The 21431-nt window shown below is 39.4% G+C and overlaps 1 protein-coding gene across 3 annotated transcripts; it reads left to right on the top strand.

Annotated features, from left to right (window-relative positions):
* The first annotated feature begins 500 nt into the window (after window positions 1-500).
* hook1 (hook microtubule-tethering protein 1) lies at window positions 501-21319 on the top strand. Of its 3 annotated transcripts, XM_074635908.1 has the most exons (22): window positions 505-692; window positions 4058-4143; window positions 4371-4443; window positions 6171-6221; window positions 6559-6691; window positions 7191-7258; window positions 7443-7505; window positions 8038-8121; window positions 10875-11038; window positions 11126-11266; window positions 12516-12717; window positions 12812-12922; window positions 13902-13989; window positions 14077-14143; window positions 14243-14383; window positions 15346-15433; window positions 15679-15710; window positions 15816-15898; window positions 16896-16996; window positions 17419-17520; window positions 17645-17713; window positions 18145-21319. In XM_074635908.1, the coding sequence occupies exons 1-22, from the start codon at window positions 657-659 to the stop codon at window positions 18301-18303; spliced, it is 2142 nt and encodes a 713-aa protein (XP_074492009.1). In that variant the 5' UTR covers window positions 505-656; the 3' UTR covers window positions 18304-21319. The 3 variants fall into 3 exon arrangements, with proteins under 3 accessions (XP_074492008.1, XP_074492009.1, XP_074492010.1); XM_074635907.1 differs by having other exon boundaries at window positions 501-692; window positions 10875-11266; XM_074635909.1 differs by lacking the exons at window positions 505-692; window positions 4058-4143; window positions 4371-4443 and adding an exon at window positions 4492-4668.
* Window positions 21320-21431: the final 112 nt, after the last annotated feature.

Genomic DNA, 21431 nt, shown 5'->3' with positions numbered 1-21431 from the left:
AAAAAAAAATCCCCTGTACTATATAATAAAAAAGTGACACACATATCTTTGTTTAGTTGTTTTGTGATACATTTTTTATTGATTTTGTCACATTGAAATCAAGGCTTCTTGCACATACAAACAGTATTTAACACAAACACAGAAATTAATAAGTAACATTAAAAATAAAAAAAATATAAAAATAAAATAATAAATCCCTGACACTATATACTAAAAAACTGTTTAAAACGTTTTATTTAACTGTGTTCATTTAACTGTGCTCCAATTGAATTTCCTCAACATTATCACCAATAATGAAGGGAAGTTATTCATACAGATCAAAATGTTTTGATTTTGCCCAGATAATAGGGGCGTATGTTAATCGCAGATCACGCTTTCTGATTGGCTAAAACCGCCGTCAATCATCACGGATCTCAACGCTGATTGGATACGGCTCCCTCACTCGAGAAAAGAAGCTGCGCCATTCACGTACATCTTTACGTTACTTCAATGGCGTAACGGCCGTTGTGGCTCCTCACTGTACGTATTTGTCGTTAGAGAGCTAACAGCTACCTCTTGGCAGCAGGTGAGGTCAAATGCAGAGGAAAGGAGCGGAAGAGCTTTACTGACAGGTGGAGGAGAATACTTTAGCTTTAAGCTAAAAGAAAAAGGAACAAATGGAGGAGACGTTGACGGAGAGCCTCGTAATATGGGTGAGTTTATTATTTATGTATTAATGTGAATGTGTCTCCTGATAACAGACTATGGAGGCTGGTTCACCTGTCTGGAGGTGGTTGGAGGTGTCAGCGTCTTCAGCAGCCGGGCAGGCAGATATAAACCAGATAAAGATGGTCGTCAGGTAGCTTAAAGGTTTAACAACAACATCTTTATACAAGATTATAAAAGATATTAGCTTCAGCAGTTCATTTAATAGACTGAGTCTCCATAGCAACAGTGTCAGTCAGCTAGAGAGGAGCAGAGAGCTGCTAGCACACTGCAGGCTAATACATATAAAGTTACCACCACGAAAACAACAATATCCTTCAGTTTAGTGGCTGGATATAGAGAGTTAATCCAAATAACAAGGAGATATGTGTGGAATGTGGCTCTTTTGTTAACCTGATCAAATGAAGCTAACACCAGTTAACTAGAGTACCTTATTTCATTTAGTGAAGCTAGTGTTGCTACACCTGTTCCTCTCCCTGGGTGTGTTTGTTGGGTTAAGAATAGACTAATTAGCTCTCGTGCCAGGTTCATCTAACATCTAAACCTTGAGGCTATATCTAAGCCACATCATTACCTTGCTGAACAGCAGTCTTACAACTCAGTAAGAAGTTGTGCCTCACTTTAAAGGTCCCATATTATGCTCATTTTCAGGTTCATACTTGTATTTTGTGTTTCTACTAGAACATGTTTACATGCTGTAATGTTAAAAAAAACACTTTATTTTCCTCATACTGTCTGCCTGAATATGCCTGTATTCACCCTCTGTCTGAAACGCTCCGTTTTAGCGCATTTTGACGGAATTGCAACAGAATTGCGTTGCCAGGCAACAGCTTGGGTCCATGTGTTACTTCCTGTCAGCTGATGACATTCACATCCACTGCAACCAGGAATAAACTGGGACACATTTAAAATGTTTACGTTTAAAATTGTGTAAAGGGTCTACATATTGTATATTTGTGACATCACAAATGGGCAGAAATCCTGACAGCTTGTTTCAAATGCAGAGTTTCTGAATATGGGCTGTGTGTATTTCCCTGTGGATTGAGTGTTTTGATACTTTCACAGTATTTATATAATGGACTTAAGCCTGCTTTACAATAAAAAAACATGAAAATCTCACTTTTTTATAATATGGGACCTTTAAAAAAAAAAAAAAAAAAATAGTTGCTCTGATGTCCTTTGAGGACAAAATGTCCCCTTCCTAAAAGTGATATAAAAATGAAAGTCAAGTCAAGTCAAATTTATTTCTATAGCACATTTAAAACAACATGAGCTGACCAAAGTGCTTTACAGACATAGGCAGAATAAAAACAGGTCAACAGAGCAAACAACAAAATCTCACACATCCACAGACATAGACAAAGATAAAATCCATTTAACTATATTAATATTATTTTCCACTTTCACTGAGTTAAATTTCCTGATCATAACTAGCAGATATTCATTCATTTTATGATTGTAACCCTTTAAATTAAAAAAATATATATAGTTTATTTTTTCCCTTTTTTTCGAGGTTGTTTTCATGTATGCAATTTACAGTTCGTAATTACAATAGTTTATAAACTAATTTTTTAAGTAGTTGAGCTTATAGACGAACTCATTAAATACACTAGAGAAAACAACTTTAACATTCAAAATTTAAATAAAATTAAGAAAATAAATAATAATAATATTAAAAAGAAAGAATAGAATAAAAAAAAAATAATAATAATAATACAAAAATAAGAGTAATAATAAAAAATTAAATAAACAAATAATTTAATAGAAAATAAAGAGGGGGGGGAGCGCAAATATATAGTAATATCATTTACATGGGCACACACAGGCATCCTCCTTCACATGTCAGGTCACCTCCAAGCATATGTATATGTGCATGCGTGTTAACCCATGTAGCTATATTTTTCCTTCTGTTAGACTCCATCTCTTCTCAAAAACATCCTCCATATTCCTTATTTTGTGAGTTCCCTTTTCCATAACTTTTACCTCTTGAATTACTTCTCAAATTACACTTTTCCATTTGATAAAATCTGGGGGTTTAGTTTCCACTTTCAATGCCACTGTTTTTTATGGAGAAAAAAACATACACACAAAAATGTAATTATTTTCTGTATACTAAATGTTAGATTTTTTTTTTGTCACAGTCATATGTCAATGATTAGCAACATTTAAAAAAAAATTGTGTTTAATAGTTTTCAGTTGAAAAAAACTCACACCCTTGACAAAATGTACGCCACAACCAAAATGATTGAAACATTATAAAAAGCCAAAGATGTTGCTGGTGAGGCACAAGGGTTAAGTTAGCCTACCAGGGTTTAATGCCAAAAAAACGTACTGTCCAACTAGGGAACAACGAGTTCCCGGAGTTAAAAATAGCAATACCACTGTGTAAAAATACACTGTTACAAAAAAAGTCTTGTATTTAAAATCTTGCCTAAGTAAAAGTACAGACATACAGTATATTGTATTACTGAATTATAGTTCGTGATTCATTCATGTGTAGCATCACTAATGTTGCAGATGGTAAAAGTGAGGCTAATTTCAGCTACTTTCTATACTGCTGGATAGCTTCATCTATAACAATACATCCAAAGTTATTGGTTGCTGTATATTTTGTATTATTAGTGTTTCTGAATCTGAAAAGTAACTAAAACTGTTATATACTGTAAATGTTGTAGAGGAGTAAAAAGTACAACATTTGCCTCCAAAATGTAGTGGAAGTATAAAGTAGCGTAAAATGGAAATATCCAAGTAAAGTACCTCAAAATTGTACAGTACTTGAGTAAATGTACTTGGTTACATTCCACCACTGGAAATTAGACACATAACTTTAAAACTTGTCCCCAAAGAGTGGACTTCATTTTAATACTAGATGTAAATGTTTTCAAATTGTGGTTATCTCTTTTTGGGCTAAAAATGTCAGTGGTTGGATGGAGTGAACGTTAAACTGGTAGCCTTTAGGTAGGTCACCATAAAGAGGAGGATGTTTACAGGACACAGTTGTGCAGTTCTTGTTTGAGGAAAAGGATGTTAGCCCTTGAGAATTCACCTTACACCACGGCTACTGCTTGAATTATTCACAGGAAGCCTTTGTCTTTACCTGGCCGTTGTGGTGTATTTTCCACTATTATCTGCAGTCGAACATGTCAGTGCATCCCTGTCCTCTATTATCTCCTCTCTCCATTACTTATCCTTCCCTCTTAGTGGTCTCAGCACATCTGCAGTGTTGTGAAGAAAATAATGCAGTGTGCTTCCGCATATCACCACCTCCCTAACAATGTTTTATTCCCTGTACTCTCTCCGTGGATTGTTGGCCGGTCCTCATGATGATGCTGCTGTGTTTTATGCCTCTCAGCTGCAGACCTTCAACACTCCTGCACCCTGCAGAACGGTGGAGGATCTGACCACTGGAGCGGCAATATCACAGGCACTGCATCAAATGTGAGAGAACACACACACACACACACACACACACACAGGAATAAAACATATAGGTCTTCCAGGAATTTTCTAGGAATTATTAAAAAAATATTTTGGATACTGTAGGAAGTAATTAGCATAAGTAAAAGAAGGTTGACAAACATTCAATATTATCTAGAAGAATTTGACCTTGAACGGCACACAATTAATTGATTAGATGAACTGTTTTTCCCCTGTGTGTGCTGCAGAGACCCAGCGTGGTTCACTGACGGATGGCTCGGTCGTATCAAAACAGATGTTGAGGGTAACTGGAGACTGAAGGTACAGAGCAAAGCTGTCTTCTCCATCCCCTATCTCTCCTCCGCTCTGACTTTTCTCTTCATGTTTTGCTGAACCCCCCCTGTGTGCTAAATCCTCTTGTTTGCTTCAACCCTGCCAAACTGTCCTTGACACTGACCTCCTGCCTGCCCCAGGGGTGGGGTGCTGCTCCTGGCTTAGTCCGCACTCTGACCCCACGCTCTGACTCCTCTGGTGAAATGTGTACATGTATGTTTATCCAGATATGTCAGCTGTATGTGATGTAATTAGAGTTGTTCCAATAACAGTATCAGAAATGGCTCTGATACAGACTAAAGTTATCACGTTATCCTATCATTTATTACCTTATTTACGCGTCCCAGGAACAACAACACCACGTGTCACTCGCTACCACCGATGTATTAAGAGAAGTGAATACAGCTTTGTAGGCGGGCTCCCATTCATTCCTATGAGAGTTGCTCAGTGGAGCATGAAGCCAAAATGTCTCGACTGCCGACTGACAAAGTACCCGGATCTTCCGGCAATCTTCCGCATCCATTGGGCCCATAGAGCAGGCACAGTAGCGTTTCCTTTAACTCCGCCTCCCAGCCCTCGCTCCAGCCTCGGTCTGGGTCTCATTCACATGAACGGAGGAAGGGAAATAACTCTGGATTCAGCTATTAGTGCATTTTACAACTTTTAGGACCTAATGCTATTTAAGTGTTCATACTGGGAAGTTGATTTTCCTCAAAAAAAAAAAGAATATTCTCTGATTTACAAACATCTCTTTCCCCAATGTAAGTCTATGGGAAAAAGTATTTTTGGGCACAGTGGCATCACATGACGGACACAGAAGCTTTAAGTCCAGCGCTCTTCCTGAGGACTTGCTCCTGATTCGTATATCCTACTGCCAATGTGCAACACTCAACAGAGATGAGAGAGAAGGGAGATGGCTCACTCGTTAGCTACTTCCATCATCAGCTCCGGAAAAAACAATCGCTGCGTCCGAAATCAATGATGAAAGTAGCTAACGAGTGAGCTACTTCCGGTACTAGTGGAGAGTGTATATGAGAGTGTATTTGGCAATATTTTACACTGAAAAATCCCACCAGTAAAACGGCGATGTGTTTGTAACGCACTGGAGTCGGATCGGTACTCTGTATCAGCCGATTCAGGTATCGGAACATCTCTAAATGTAATTTGCATGCCATTCTCTCTCCCTCTGTTTGGCTGTGAGTGTGTTTTCCCTGTTGATGTTTTTTTCCCCCCAAAGACCTCTTTCACATAAAGACGTTTTGACATGCCACAGTAGGAAACACACAGGTGTAAATAATAAAATGAATAGCGGCTGAATTCCATATAGGCACCTCAGTTTAGGTCCTGGTCTTGTGCTTGCTGGGCTTAATGGGACACAAGAGTAGAAAAGAGCCGTCATTACAGGTTCTCAATACGATATGCAGAGCAAAAGGATTGCCTCCACATGGCTGCTTTATATATTTACATAGCAAATAGTTGTTTGCTGCTATATTAATGCTTTGAATATCAAATTTAGCACATTTAATGTTAACTTTTTATGCTAAGACAGGTCAAAATGTCTGTGAAAAAGGCACATTTCCACTTTTGTACATTTGAGAAGTCTTGATTTTGTCATGGCATGAACATAAATTAAGTGGATCTCTGTTTGTCCTCTTGGTCCCCGTTTTTACTGTAAACTAAGTTCATAAAATGTATAATCTTGTGTGTGATCTCAGATGAACAACCTGAAGAAGATCGTTCAGATGGTGGTTGATTATTATAATGAGGTAGGTTGTGGTGATTGGGAGAAACACCTGCTGTATGTGAGACTCTTGTGTGTTCATTCAGTTCTTGTGGGAGTTGTAGTTTGCATTGTTTACGTAGCGCCAATCCCCGGGAGCCAAGTGTACAGTTGAGATAATAACAAGCATCAACAAGTTCAGGCCTGGTACATACAATACATCCACAATTATATAATATCCCCTTCGTTAAATCAACACACAATTGACATATTTTATTCTTCAATCCTCTTAGTTGTAGCAAAACTCAACCAACACAGCTGTTTACAGGTAGAGCTCTTAAAATCAGTGCGGTTTCACTCACTATCTGTCTCTGTACCATCAGGTCTTAGGCCAGGAGATCTCAGACTTCCCTTTGCCAGATCTGGCCCTGGTGGCAGAGCATTCACACCCCGTGGAGCTGGGGAGGCTGCTGCAGCTCGTATTGGGCTGTGCTGTCAGATGTGAGCGTAAACAAGGTACAGTACGTGGCTGCTTCTGTATACGTTTTTTTGCCAGTCATATTTAGGCACATGTGGCGCATGTTGGTTTTACGTCGCAGCAGTCGACAGTTCACGTCGTCAGTTTGTAAGTTCTTCATGGTGAGTGGAGAAGACATAAAGCTTGCAATTTGTCACACCTGCAAGTTGTGGAGGAACAAAAAAGTTACAAAAAATGTTTGTGTATGTTGGAATCGACAGGTCAGACTTGTAAAAAAATTGCAAATCGGCCAAGAAAATTGCAATCTCTGCATCTCAATTGTCCCATCAAATTCCTGTTAGGTAAAGGCCCGTCAGCCGAACAATGTTTAATTATTGCCCTGCCAAACCTCTGACAAAGGCAGAGCCCACCAGGCAGCCTGGCTGGGAAATCAATGACGGCAGTGTTACATTAGAAAGTGGGACACAAGTTGCTGAAAACTACTAAACGATGCAGTCAGTGTGTGTAGTTGATGAGTCTCTCTCATTCTGTCGACAGAATACATTCAGATCATCATGACTTTGGAGGAGTCTGTGCAGCATGTTGTCATGACAGCCATCCAGGAGGTCAGTCTGTCTTGAATACCAAGTGTCTCCCTCACTCTGATGAGAGGTGTTAAAGATATCCAGAAGAGCTTGGCTGAGCACTTGTACTTTACTTTAAAGGGACTTGAACAGCAGTAATTGTTGAGGGAGGGCAGAGGGAATACATGTGTTTCTGATGAATCTGTGTGATGTTTTTCCTCCTCAGCTCATGCATAAAGAGACCATGTCCCCGTTTGGAGCAGAACTGTCAGGGGACTTGGAGCAGCAGGTCAGTGCTTTTACCACCTGGGACGTCTTCTTATTGTTTTAACAAAGTCAGTACTTTCTGCTGTTTCACTCTCTAAGTGAATTTGAACTTGGTAATATTAAAAAAAAAAAAAAAAAAAAAAAAATTCAAAGATATATTGTGATTATAACTTAAACCACTCCAAGAGGAACAAAGTTAGAAACCCTGAACTTTATAACATTTGGCAGACGGTTAGCGTCACAGCTAAAGTTAACATTACCATTTCAAAGGAGTCACTCCAACCTTGACTCTCATCACTTTGAGGAAGAGCAGGACCAGAATCCCAGTGCTCTAATATTGACTCTCACTGCACAGTGCATCAGCTGCCTGAACAGGTAGAGGGGCGGCGGGACGAGTCTTTTGTGTAACAGGCTTGATAATTGTACATCCATGAAGAGGAAGTGACGGTTATAGGAGGGCCTGAAGGCCCCTCTGAGACTTCTGACCGGAGTATTGCAGCAGTCATGTGAATGTACAATGTTAGTTAAATTCTGCTTTTCCTTCATGTGTCCAGCTGAAAAAAGCCCTGGAGGAACTCACTGGACTTCTAGCAGAGAAGGAAGCGTTAGCCCAACGCTGTCAGGAGCTTGACATACAGGTGAATACAAATTTGCTTTAATGCCACTAATTTCTTTAACGCGTAAAATACTGGTATCATATGAAACTAGAAAACCTAAGGAATCCATTGGTACCAACCATGTCATACTTGCTTGTTGGGAAGGAGGCTAAATAATGCTCAAAATGTGCCCTAAACTTTGGCGAGGAAAAACTGGCATAGCCATTTTCCAAAGGGGTCCTTTGACCTCTGACATCAAGATGTGTGAATGAAAATGGGTTCTATGGGTACCCACGAGTCTCCCCTTTATAGACATGCCCACTTTATGATAATCACATGCAGTTTGGGGCAAGTCATAGTCAAGTCAGCACACTGACACACTGACAGCTGTTGTTGTCTGTTGGGCTGCAGTTTGACATGTTATGATTTGAGCATATTATTTTATGCTAAATGCAGTACCTGTGAGGGTTTCTGAACAATATTTGTCATTGTTTTGTGTTGTTAATTGATTTCCAATAATAAATATATACATACATTTGCATAAAGCAGCATATTTGCCCACTCCCATGTTGATAAGAGTATTAAAGACTTGAAAATTCGCCCTTTAAGGTACATTTTGAACAGATAAAAAATGTGCAAATTTGCGATTAATCCCGATTAAATATTTTAATTGATTGACAGCTCTAGTTTCTACAGAAAAATATACATTAATATGATTAATTTATAGCTGTCTAGCCTCAATGCTTTCTGTAGGTTTGACAATATTCAGATCTCCATGTCTACACACACACACACATACACACACACACACACACACACACACACACACATGCCTGTGGTACAGTATAAACAGGAGTTGTGTAATTCGCTGTAATGCTCGGGTTCATTGTCTGGAGCTGCTGTGGCAGAAGGACTGTGGGCTTAGAGTCTGGGCTCTGCTGGTCCCTCTGTGGCAACCAGCCCATGCTCTGCCACTGCTGGAGGGCCTTACTCAGCTCTGTACAGGCAGGCTAGACGTACTGTAGCACTGATCAACTGTTCAACTGGACTCTCGACAGATTGATTTGTTCTGTCGCCAGTCTTGCTCGTCTCTCGCTGCAGCGAGGTAAGTCCAACACGGCCGACCGTTCGGCACAACTAAACCCGTCTAAACCAGCTGCTCAGATCTTCGCTCTAACTCTGCTAACAGATGGCTCCGTCAGGATTCTGTCCGAGACGAGTCACGCAGTCTGTGTTTAATGTTTTGTGGTAGTCTTCCAGTAATCAACCCAGGAACATCTGTCATAACCAGGAACATCTGTCATAATGTCATAATAACCATTTAGTCATCTTCTGTTGGTTAAAGCAACGTCATTATCTTTGTAATGCATCTTGTTCTATATAGTTCATAGGAAAATATGGCTTCTTTATTTTACATGTGTGACAAGTTTAATCCATTGTAATGCTATATAATAATATTGTGTTATTTTGCATACAATATATATGTATCAAAACATTTTTTTATTATTTTATTTATTATTATTATTATTATTATTATTATGATATTTATTTGATCCATGTAGCCCAGCTCTAGTTAAACGTATCATTTCTAATGTTAAACACCGATCCTAGAGATTGTTTTCATCTAGTTTATATATATGTTGTATGCAAGACTTTTTTTTTAAACAATGTCAAGTTAACCTCGGGCTAATAGTACAGTGTCTGGTGGTTTAAAAAGTACACATCAGGGAAATGACGGGTGAGAAGTCAAACTAACTAACCGTGCATTAATATGTTTGCTTAAAGTGCACTTTGTCTGTGCTCTGCTTCCAGCATGGATTAACTGCACTGTTTGCTTTAACAGCTGGGAGAGGAAGACAGTTATCTCTACTGAAGGGGTGTGTCCTTCTGATGCTCACATGTGACTTTGCTGCTTTGCATGAAATAAATGACCAAAGAGATATTTAACATCACAGATTCATCCTGCTGACTTGACACAAATATACATTTTAGTTTGTATATTTAATTCACCTTGAAGGGATGGTTCAGGTGTTTTGAAGTGGGGTTGTATGAGGTACTTATCCATAGTCAGTGTATTACCTACAGTAGATGGCAGTCGGAGTACAGCACGGGAGCAAAGTAATGTACTGCTGTACAAAGGCCTACCAAAAAAAATCCATTTCAGTTTAAATACATGCTATATTTACAATATTTTCACCGCTTTATCTCTCTGTCAGACAGCTCTTTCCAACGGGGAACTGAAGCCATCATCTATGCTCTCTTCAAAGCAACCAGACTCCTTTGACAAAATCAGTAATTTTACCTCGCAGAACACGGGAGTTGCTGGTCTACCGCTGCCTTGATCGGTTAATTTGTTTGTGTTTGTGTTACTTTGGTGAATTCGAATTAATCCTTTAAATCACCAAGTTCACACAATAACACAAACTTACTGATCGATCGAGGCAGCGGTAGACCAGCAACTCCCGTGTTCTGCGAGGTAAAATTACCGTTTTTGTCAAAGGAGTCTTGTGGCTTTGAAGAGATTATAGATAACAGCTTCAGTTCCTTGTCAGAAAGGGCTGTCTGACGGCAAGGTAAAGCGTTGAAAATATTCTAAATATAGCTTTGCTCCCGTGCTGTTACTCCTGTCTGTTTCTCTGGGGGCGTACCGACTGCCATCTACTGTAGGTAATACACTGACTATGGATAAGTACCTTGTACAACCCCACTTCAAAAAATCCCGAACTATCCCTTTACCTCTGTTAAAATTGTGTCACTTTGTGAGAGTGGCTCTAAACCTTATTGTACCTGGACAGGTGGCTGTTCTGCAAGAGGAACGGAACAGCTTATTGGCTGAGAACGATGTCCTAACAGACCGAGCCAATCAGCTGGACACGTTCGACGACCCAAACACCCCCTCAGGAAAGAAACACAGCCAGCTGCAGCAACAGTTTGAGACGCTGCAGGAGGAGAACTTCAGGTGCGTCACGTTCTGCTTAAATGTACCGCAGCAGCCTCGTCGTGGTTTGCAAAAGTCTGAACGATTATTTGCATTTGCATCTTTTAGGCTGGAGGCCGCTAAGGATGACTACCGGATCCACTGTGAAGAATTGGAGAAGCAGCTGATCGAGGTTCAGCACCGTAATGACGAGCTCACCAGCCTGGCAGAAGAATCTCGAGCACTCAAAGATGAACTGGATGTTCTGAGGTTTGTGTCTGTGTGGGGAAGTGCAGATCTTATCTTAACTGTTTGGTAACCATGGTAATTGGACCTGATTTAGGAAAAAAGCCATTACAGATGAACAGTTCCTCAGTCAATGTTCCTATCCTAACTTAAGCTAGTAAAAGTGCATTACACAAGCATCTTAACTTCTAACTTTAAGATAACCGTTAAGCTGTCCTCCTAACCTTGACTTTTCCATCAATTTTCTTCTGCTCTCTGGACATAAGAGCTGCCTTCCTCTTCGTATCACTTGTCAATGTAATTATTTTCCTTTTGATAGCATCAACGCTCCGTTGTCTATCTTAGCCCACTCTCTTTCTTTTATCTCCTGTGTTAGCGTTGTTGTAAATTTTGCAAAAAGAGCATCTTTGGATTTCTCTCCAGATGTTACCAACACCTCTAACTCATCTGTCTTGAATTTAAGTACCCAATGTTGTTTTTGCTCCATTTTTTTTTCAATGTTTCAACGTATGTTTCAGTTGGTTTCAATGAGAAAAAACAACGGTTAAAATGTTGTTTAGCTCGGCGAGATGAGAAAAGTAGTGTCGGTTGCTAGGTAACACGTTGATAAGCGATGTTTGATTGATTATTTAGGATTTCCTAACCCGAGATAAGGGTGAAGTAAGATAAGATAGCATTCCTAAAGTTAGTTAGGATTTGCTTCTGTAATACCAAATTGGGAAAAATCCTGTTTTAGACCTCTTCCTATCTTAACTTTAACAGCTGGGAGAGGAAGACCCCTGGTCTGATGAAGTATTAAACAATGTAATAAACTGATTTTTCAGCTACTTTCTTTCGTCAAGGAGCAGCACAAACAGTCATCTTTTGGTGCCTCAGAATGGGAAACTAGCAGTTTCTTTAGCCAGTTGCATGGAGAGGGAAGGTCAGCTCATGGTTTCACTGATTAGCACACCCTCAACAAGAGGAGCTAATCAGTAAAATCAGTAAGATTAGCTGATGTTTTGTTTGGCTGGATCAAAAATCTGCATACAAACGGCTCTCCACTGAGAAGCAAAGAAGCAGGAAAACAACATCAGCACACAGTGTAATGTTTCAAAATAAAGTAAAATAACTCTAAAAATATTAACAGTTCTTCATCTGTGTAAGTAGAGACCAGGGATTAAACCCTAAAGATAGAAAACTCTTCTTCCTGAAGCAGTTGGAGTCATAGTTTTTTATTGATAGCTTTTTTAAATTGATATTCATGTATGTATTTTGTTTTCTCATACTGTAGAAACTGCTCAGATCGGGTGGTGATGCTGGAGGCCTCAGTGGATACGTACAAACGTAAACTGGAGAATCTGGGTGATCTGAAGAGGCAGATGAAGCTGCTGGAGGAGAATAACATGACCTACATGCACAACACCGTCAGCTTGGAGGAAGAACTGCGCAAGGCCAACGCTGCCCGCGCACAGCTAGAGACCTACAAGAGACAGGTAAGTTAAGGGAAAATCCGTATGTTATAAATCTCATAAGGTACAGATTTTATTTTAGTGCAACATATTCTTTTATTCGTCTGCTGTCTGTCAGGTCCAGGAGCTACACAGGAAGTTGTCTGAGGAGTCGCGGCGAGCAGACAACCTGGCCTATGAGATGAAGAAGTTAGAGGAAAAGCACGAAACTGTGATGAAGGAGAAAGAGGTGAGGCAGCTTTTGAAATGTGTCAGGAAGAATCGGCAGATGGATTTTTTTTTTTTACTCTTGCTGTGGTAACATCCTGTTATTTTAACATATCTTCCTCTCCAACTGAGGTAGTTGATTTTGGAGCCAAAGAGGAATGGTTAAAAGTCAGGGCTCAGCTTCAATTGACAATGTTAAAAACCACAGACCAAACCAGAAATCCTGGTCAAAGAGTATAGAAGCAAAGAGTCGAAACTCTGGTGCTTTCCTGAGATTAGCCGCTAGATGGTGCTGCGGTAGCGCTGCTGCCATTTTGGACTGTAAACGCCAATGAGTCTGTGGCCATGGATGTATACACGTCTGTAAATCATTTTTTTTTTTAGGTAAATCAACTTCCCAGTACGAACACAACTTGCGATTTTTAGGTGAAGGAGTGAAGATAGTGGTATCATGTGAAACTAGAAAACCTAATGAATCCATTGGTACCAACCATGTCATACTAGCTGGTCACGAAGGAAGTTAAATAACGCTCCAAGCTTACACTAAATTTTGGCGAGGAAAAACTACCATGGTCATTTTCAAAAGGGTCACTTGACCTCTGACCTCAAGATATGTGAATGAAAATGGGTTCTATGAGTCTCCCCTTTACAGACTTGCCCACTTTATGATAATATGATAATATGATTATTAAATACCTGACAAATCTCTCTTTAAGGTACATTTTGAACAGAAAAAATTTCAATTAATTTGCGATTAATTGCGATTAACTATTTTAATCGATTGACAGCCCTATTTTATACCTGTCTTATTCTATTTTAGCTTGTTTTTATTTTTTTATTTTGTTGGCTCTTTAATGACTGTTTTTAATTGTATGTAAATGTCCTTTTATACGGTTTCTTTTGCACTTTGTCTCAATGCTTTTGATATTTTATGTAAAGTGCTTTGAACTGCCTTCTTGCAGAAATGTGCTATATAAATAAACTTGCCTTGCCTCCATTAGAGGACCATCATCGAGAGAGATTCTCTGAAGGAGATCAATGAGGAGCTGCGATGCACTCAGGCTCAACAGCACCAGCTCTCCCAAGCAGGTGTGTGACTGGACAGTCGTATCTGACACTAATGACGCTGCTTTGCCACTTTGTTATTCTAAAGTGCACATCCTTTTTTTCCTGCAGGGATTCTTACTTCTAGCAGTCCCAGCCATGATAACCTGGCAGCTGAACTGATACCCATTGAGTCCAGGTAACGGACACGGTCTGACAATGTAGAATGTGTTTACTCTCTCTGCTGCAGTGTGGTGTGTGTGAACACTGACCTTATACTGTATGCGTGATTGTTCAGAGAAAAGTTCATCCGACTGCAGCATGAGAACAAGATGCTGAGAGTGCAGCAGGAGGATTGTGAGAGGGAGAAGATCGCTACACTGCACGCCCAGCTGGAGGAAGCAAACAGGACACGCAGTGAACTGGACACAGAGAACAGGTTAACACAGTTATACCCTTTCCCACCAAAATTAGGGTTTATATATGCAGGTTTTTTAAACACCTGGAAAACCTGCTAAAAATAAGCGATAGACTCCTTTCCCATTGCCAGTAGACGAGTATAGCTTCTCTGTTTTTTCCTGTTGTGTCACGTTCAACGTCACGAACGCACCAGAAAACAGGGTTAGTAAACAGTGAAAATGTTACGGTGGTTACTTCTTTTTGATATCTGTTACTTATTCAATCTCTCTTTCAAACTCTCAAACCAGAGTTGGTGATTGTTGGAACAGTGGAAAGACTAACCAAGATGGTTTTGATGAGTTTTATTTAGGGTTGTCAAAGTTAACGCGATAATAAAGTTTTAACGCAAATTTGTTTTAACGCCACTAATTTCTTTAACGCATTAAGGCAACTTACGATATTGATATTTCGGAGGTTGTAGCGGGCTCAGTTTAAGGAACTAGAATGAAAATACTGGCATCATATGAACCTAGAAAAACCTAAGGAATCCATTGGTACCAACCATGTCATACCAGCTTGTCGAGAAGGAGGCTAAATAACACTGCAAACTTATGCTAAATTTATGGCCATTTTCAAAGGGGTCCCTTGACCTCTGACCTCAAGATATGTGAATGAAAATGGGTTCTATGGGTACCCACGAGTCTCCCCTTTACAGACATGCCCACTTTATGATAATCACATGAGGTTTTGGGGCAAGTCATAATCAAGTCAGCACACTGACACACTGACAGCTGTTGTTGCCTGTTAGGCTGCAGTTTACTATGTTATGATTTGAGCATATTATTTTATGCTAAATGCAGTACCTGTGAGGGTTTCTGGACAATATTTTCTAATTTTTTTGTGTTGTTAATTGCTTTCTAATAATACATATATACATACATTTGTATAAAGCAGGCATATTTTGTTAATATTTCCTTCCTCTTCCCGGTGATCAATCTGCAGATTGAGTCGAGAGCGGATTAGTGAGCTGCAGCAGCAGGTGGAGGACCTCCAGAGGGCTCTGCAGAGTCAGGCAGCCAAACCTGATGATGTGAGTTTTGCAGGAGCGCCGGCACCCACACAGAGAAAACTTCCCACAGAGCTGATCTTCTTAAGCTTTTTAGACTTTGTGCAGGCATGGCATTATGGAAGGAAATCACATTAGTTTATGTTTTCAGTCCAAATGTTAAACTGATTTAGAGGTATTTTTTCAAATGTGTTTATTTTGCGGTGCACAATGTAAGCTTTTGCGCTGTATTTGTAGAAGCTTTAAAATCTGTCCCCCTTTTTTTTCAGTCAAACCTGAAGCGGAAACTCGATGCGCACATGTAAGTGTGAATCGTGTGTCAATTCTTGTATAAAAGTTGAGATGTAAAATGAATGCATGTGCTCTCCAGTAGAGGAAGGTAAAGGAACAGCATTTGTTTCTTTAGGGTCCAGCTGAACGAGGCTCAGGACGAAATCATGAAGAAGAAAGAGCTGCTGGAGGACCTTCAGCCTGACAACACTCAAACCTGTAAGTCTTCAATCACACGTCAGATTTTTCCTAATATGACACCGCTACTGCAACCAATTATCAGCTAATCTGACCATGTTCTGCTCAGTGCATTATGCTAAATTTTGGCGATAAAAAACTGGCATGGCCATTTTCAAAGGTGTCCCTCGACCTCTGACCTCAAGATATGTGAATGTAAATGGGTTCTTGAGCATGTATTTTATGCTACATGCAGTACCTGTGAGGGTTTCTGGACAACATTTGTCATTGTTTTGTGTTAATTGATTTCCAATAATAAATATATACATACATTTGCATAAAGCAGCATATTTGCCCACTCCCATGTTGATAAGAGTATTAAATACTTGACAAATCTCCCTTTAAGGTACATTTTGAACAGATAGAAAATGTGTGATTAATTTGCGATTAAATATGTATGTGTATGTGTATGTGTATGTATTGGGGCTGCAACTAATTATTATATAAATAATATATAAAAATATACATTATTATTTTCATTATCGAATAATCTGCAGATTATTTTCTTGATTAATTGCGTGTTACATCAAATGTCAGAAAATTGTGAATAATGTCCATCCCAGTTTCTCCAAGTCCAAGGAGGTGTCTTTACATTTTTTGTTTTGTCAGTCCAAAACCCAAAGAAAACAGGAAATCGGCATATTTGAGAGGCTGAAAACAGCATTTTCTGCCATTTTTGCATGGAAAATTACTTTTACGATTAATTGATTATCAAAATAATAATTTTTCTGTCGATCGACCAATCGATTATTTTAAACTTGGTTATTTGTATGAAGTATATTTTATTTACTGCTGCTCGTTGTCCCATGTATCGACCCATGTATGTTGATCTGATGCCTCTTACGTATTATTGCCTGTGAGTTTTTAAGTTATGTGTATGGTGGACTGGGTAAGCTGCAACATGTAGCCTTCTCTGCAACACTGCATCAACACACAACAGCACAATATGAAACCTCATAACTTCTCTCTTGCCTCTCAGCGTTGAAGCTGGATGAGCTGATGGCTGCTCTGAAGAAGAAGGATGACGACATGAGGGCCATGGAAGAGAGGTACAAAATGTACCTGGAAAAAGCTCGCAATGTGAGTGATTTTATTTTCGTATTTTATTCTATTTTTTTTTTTTTCCTTAAAACACAAAGTTGAGTCCAGTAGTTTGATCTGACTTCAGATCGGTTCTTTCTTTTGTGATGAGATGAACAGGATGGAAGGATGAACGTGTGGTAATTGTTTAAATTATATCTGACTGACAGTTGGTGGATATTTGGGTTTAGTGGTGTATATATATGATGAATATTAATTGTTTGAGTTATGAAGAAGGGATAGGATCATATAAGTTTATGCTTTTTCCTACTCTTTTTTTGGACGAGTAATATTTATTTATATTGTTTATGAGAAGTTAATAGTTTTCTATATGTTTACTGTTCATTTTATTTGTTGTTTTTGTTTTTACTTATTTGTTACATGTTGTACATAAATAAATAAAACAAAAATTGTGCTTGTAGGTTATCCGAGCGCTGGATCCTAAACTAAATCCAGCCACCGCTGAGATACATGCTCTGAGGAACCAGTTAGCAGATCGGGACAAGCAGATTCTCAACCTGGAAGTAAATCTGCTTCTTGACTCGTTCACTGAACATATTTATTTATATATCTATTATACATATTTATTTAAACAAAAGGACTGTTTTTTTCAAGCTTAACTCCTGTTTGGTTGATTTGCCTCCGTAGCGTCAATGTGAGCAGGCCAAACTGAGAGAGTACGAGGAGAAGCTGATCGTCACCGCGTGGTATAACAAGGTACAAAGAAGTCAAATTTTCTGATGTGGTTATATACTTTTTATGACGTACTTGTTCAGTTCAGTCACTTTATTATCCCAGATGGGAAACTTGATTTGCAGTCAGGTGCACAAGATATAAAACAGAAGTGCAAAACAAAAGGTACAAAAATGTTTCCTGTACATACAATATACAGAACACAATAATACATAACACTACAACACAACAATCTCCAAAATTCTGAAGTACATGTGCGTCTAAACTGGGTTGAAAAACGATGCAATCTGGTTGTCATGGTAATGAATTACATCTGACTATTAACCACATCCTCATTCTCTGTTTGAGAAAGAACGTTAACCAAAAAACAGGAAGTAAAACTGTCTGGAGGGGGGCTTTAACTTCCTAAGGAAGGTAGGATTGACACTCTGAATTTGTCTTTCTTTCGTCCTCAGAGTCTGAACTTTCAGAAGCTGGCGATCGAATCACGTCTCGGTGGCTGCACCTCCTCCGTGCTATCCCCCGGCCAGTCCTTCTTGTCCCAGCAGCGGCAAGTCTCAAACGCCCCACGCCGGGCGCTTTCCATCAGCGTGCCTGCCACTACCTCCAAGTAGACCTCGTCATAGAGCCAAATGTCTCACCTTTTACTCAGAATACTCTCCCTCAGTCCCTCCCACCAGAGAGCACTCAAGTGACCTTAAACACATCAGCGCTTGGGGAGGGGGGTCAAGGGTCAGCTGATTGGGATCAGTGAACACTTGCTTATCAAACATAACCTTCTAGGTCACCCACCTGAGACTATAGCTTACTGTCCCACAATACACTACAGGCGGACCTTTCATGGAACAGGATCCAGTGTTCACCTCACTAGCTAAAGTCTGGTGTCCCAACCTGTAGAGCATATTTCCCATCTGCCCTGTGTGTTTGCTTCTCCAACTGCACACTCAGCTGAATACTTGCTATAATCCATTTAGCCTTCACTCTCTTACATCCTGTCATGCTGTGTACTTTAACAGGAATGAGAGAAATCTAAAAAAAAAATGAATGCTTAATTATTTTATTCAGAATTGGAGCCCGTAATATAAACATATATGAATGTGATTTTGAAAAGGGGTTACTTGAATGCTAAAGCCAACTAACGTCAGATGATTGTTGATATATGGAAAACTATACAGTCATACTATGCAGTTAAGGGGGCACTAATGTAGTCATCCTGCAGACTGACGAAAAAGACTGACTTGCTTCGGATGTCTTTGAGAAAATGATCGCTATATTTGGTGCTGGCCACCAACTGCTTTTAAGCATCAAACATCACTTGTCATGTAAAGCTGTGAAAGTCCTATAAATCATGTTAAAGGAAGACTTCACCCACAGAATGATTACAGTGGAAACTGCTTATAGTGATCAGGGTTACAGTGATCAACCGCTTATATGGATCAAAAAGCTTAGGACAGAATCGTTCTTATACAAACGCTCTTTAAATATTTTGCTTATAGTAATCAAGTTGTCCGCTTACAGTGTTCATTTTGGGTCTTTTCATGAATGACAACATATGGAAAAACACTTTAAAACTATGTGGAACTAACATTAATTGAAGTTTTGTTTTGTTTTTACTTTACTACCTTGATACTTTGCCTCACGGACCGTCTGCTTTCCGGCTGGATACCTGTGCTACGTGCACATTGATAACGTGACGGGAAAAGGAAAGTCATGTCTGAATGAAAAACAAACACCCACAGGGCAAGCGCCCTCGTCAAGTGGATTGATAATGTCTGGTCACATACTGTAATGCCCCCATAGTGAAACTTTTTCCGATCCTCAACCAGGTCTGCGGCTCACATGCAAACCGGCGCCCGTCTCCCCCCACGCCGCTACCGGGCAAGAGAACGAGGAGCCCCGGCAAAGGGGCTCCCTTTTGCATGCACGCAGGCCAATAACGGCAAGGACTCACCCTCAGTGAGGGAAAAGGCATAAGAAATTGGCAGCGAGTCAGTAAATAGCGAAGCTGTCCGTTTCATTACTTTGTATTCGTGTAATAAATATACAGATGTCCATTAGATGGTAATCTGCATTAGAAATGATGCACAACAACAAAAATGTGGTTATAATAATCATCCTCTTATATTGATCAATTAGACCCGGTCAGACGTGATCACTGTAAGCCACCACTGTATTTGTTTATCAATTACTCACCCCGTGTTACCTTGAATTGTCGAAGAAATCTTCTCTCATGCCTCCACGGTGAACGGAGAATCAAAAAACAGAAAAAAGTCTTGATGAATTGAATTAAATGGGGGACGCTTTCAACATCGGCAAAACTATATCAAAACATCTGTTCACAAACTCTCACACAACTCGTGCAGAATAATCCAAGTCTCATTCATTCAGTCGTATGCTCACAACTCCCCAAACACATGCATCTTCCCTAAAACCTTAATATTTAAAACACATCCGCATAAACAGTCTTACGCTTGAGCCGCTGCGTTACTCGTCCGTGTGAGTGTTTTAAATATTAAGGTTTTAGTGAAGATGTTTTTGGGAAGTAGTGAGCATACGACTGGATAAATGAGACTTGGATTAAACAACACAAGTTGTGTGAGAGTTTGTAAACAGATGATTTGATATAGTTTTGCTGTTGTTATATGCGGCCCCCATTTACCTCAATTCATCAGGACTTTTCTCTGTTTTTTTGATTCTCCGTTCACTGTGGAGGCATGAGAGAAGTTTTCTTCAAGAATTCGAGGTAACACGGGGAGAGTAAATAACTGGTCATTTTGTGGGTGAAGTATTCCTTCAAGTGGTCAACCCCTGAGGCGCTTCAACAACAAATCCTACACAAGAAATCCAGGACTAGTGTATTGATGATGTATTTTCTATACTCCTAAAGTGTGATTTGACTTCCTCATTGGCAGCATGCTCTAAATGAAAACTGGCTGGCCTTTTTATTCTCTGAATATCTTGAATCTTATTTAGTAGTGAAAAATCAAGTCCATGAAGTTGCACAGCTGTAATGTAAAGATGATTTTAACACCAGCTTCTGATCCAGATGTCAGATCCAGGATGAGCTTTCATACAGTACCTGCAAATTGTAACTTGAAAATTTGAATTGTAGTTGATATTGTATTTAATCATGGATGTTTTCAGGCTGTTTTGGTGTCAGTGGAAGTTCTGAGTGAAGAGCGCTGTTGTAGAAGCGGGTGTTTTCTTTTGATACGGTGGGTTATTGGCTATCCAAGCTTCTGAAGACAAACTGCACTAGTTTCACAACATGAACTGGCTGTTGTTGGCCTTGTCACTCTGTATGTTTGCAATAACACTGAAGAAGAGGCGTTCTGTTATGATGGTTTTGCCATTTGTGATCTATAGATGTGCGTCAAAGCGCTTTTATTTTCCTTTGCAGTGGATGATTCTCGTAGATTGCTGATTTAAAAGCAGTGTCATTTCTATGGAAATAAGAAGTACAATCAAACGTAGCGCAGCACAGAAACTACACGTGTAGTGTTAAATTCATGTTTGTGTGTAAATGAAGAAAAGTGAGAAAGGCGTTATGAATTTTCAGGAATTTAAGGAGTTCAACATTTAAAGCCTTTGGTTTTCTTGTGAATAAATAAATAAATGCTTTTTTTCTAAGAGTGTGTTTTACATTCAGTAGCATCAGTCTCAGGTTGGGTCCAAAGATTAGAAACATATTTACGCTCTTGAAAAAAACAAAGCAAAAATAATTTCATTTCAGCACCATTCA

Source organism: Sebastes fasciatus, chromosome 5 (genome assembly GCF_043250625.1).
Source record: "Sebastes fasciatus isolate fSebFas1 chromosome 5, fSebFas1.pri, whole genome shotgun sequence".
Taxonomy (NCBI): domain Eukaryota; kingdom Metazoa; phylum Chordata; class Actinopteri; order Perciformes; family Sebastidae; genus Sebastes; species Sebastes fasciatus.
The sequence above is the reverse complement of the archived record's forward strand: the minus strand, read 5'-3'. Positions and strand labels throughout refer to the sequence as shown.

Bases quoted from the DNA above. Each gene is read 5' to 3' on its own strand.
- hook1 (XM_074635907.1), top strand. From the start codon at position 657: ATGGAGGAGACGTTGACGGAGAGCCTCGTAATATGG. The intron at 11,267-12,515 runs GTTTGTGTCTGT...CTCATACTGTAG, and splicing joins GATGAACTGGATGTTCTGAG to AAACTGCTCAGATCGGGTGG. The intron at 14,144-14,242 runs GTAACGGACACG...GTGATTGTTCAG, and splicing joins CTGATACCCATTGAGTCCAG to AGAAAAGTTCATCCGACTGC.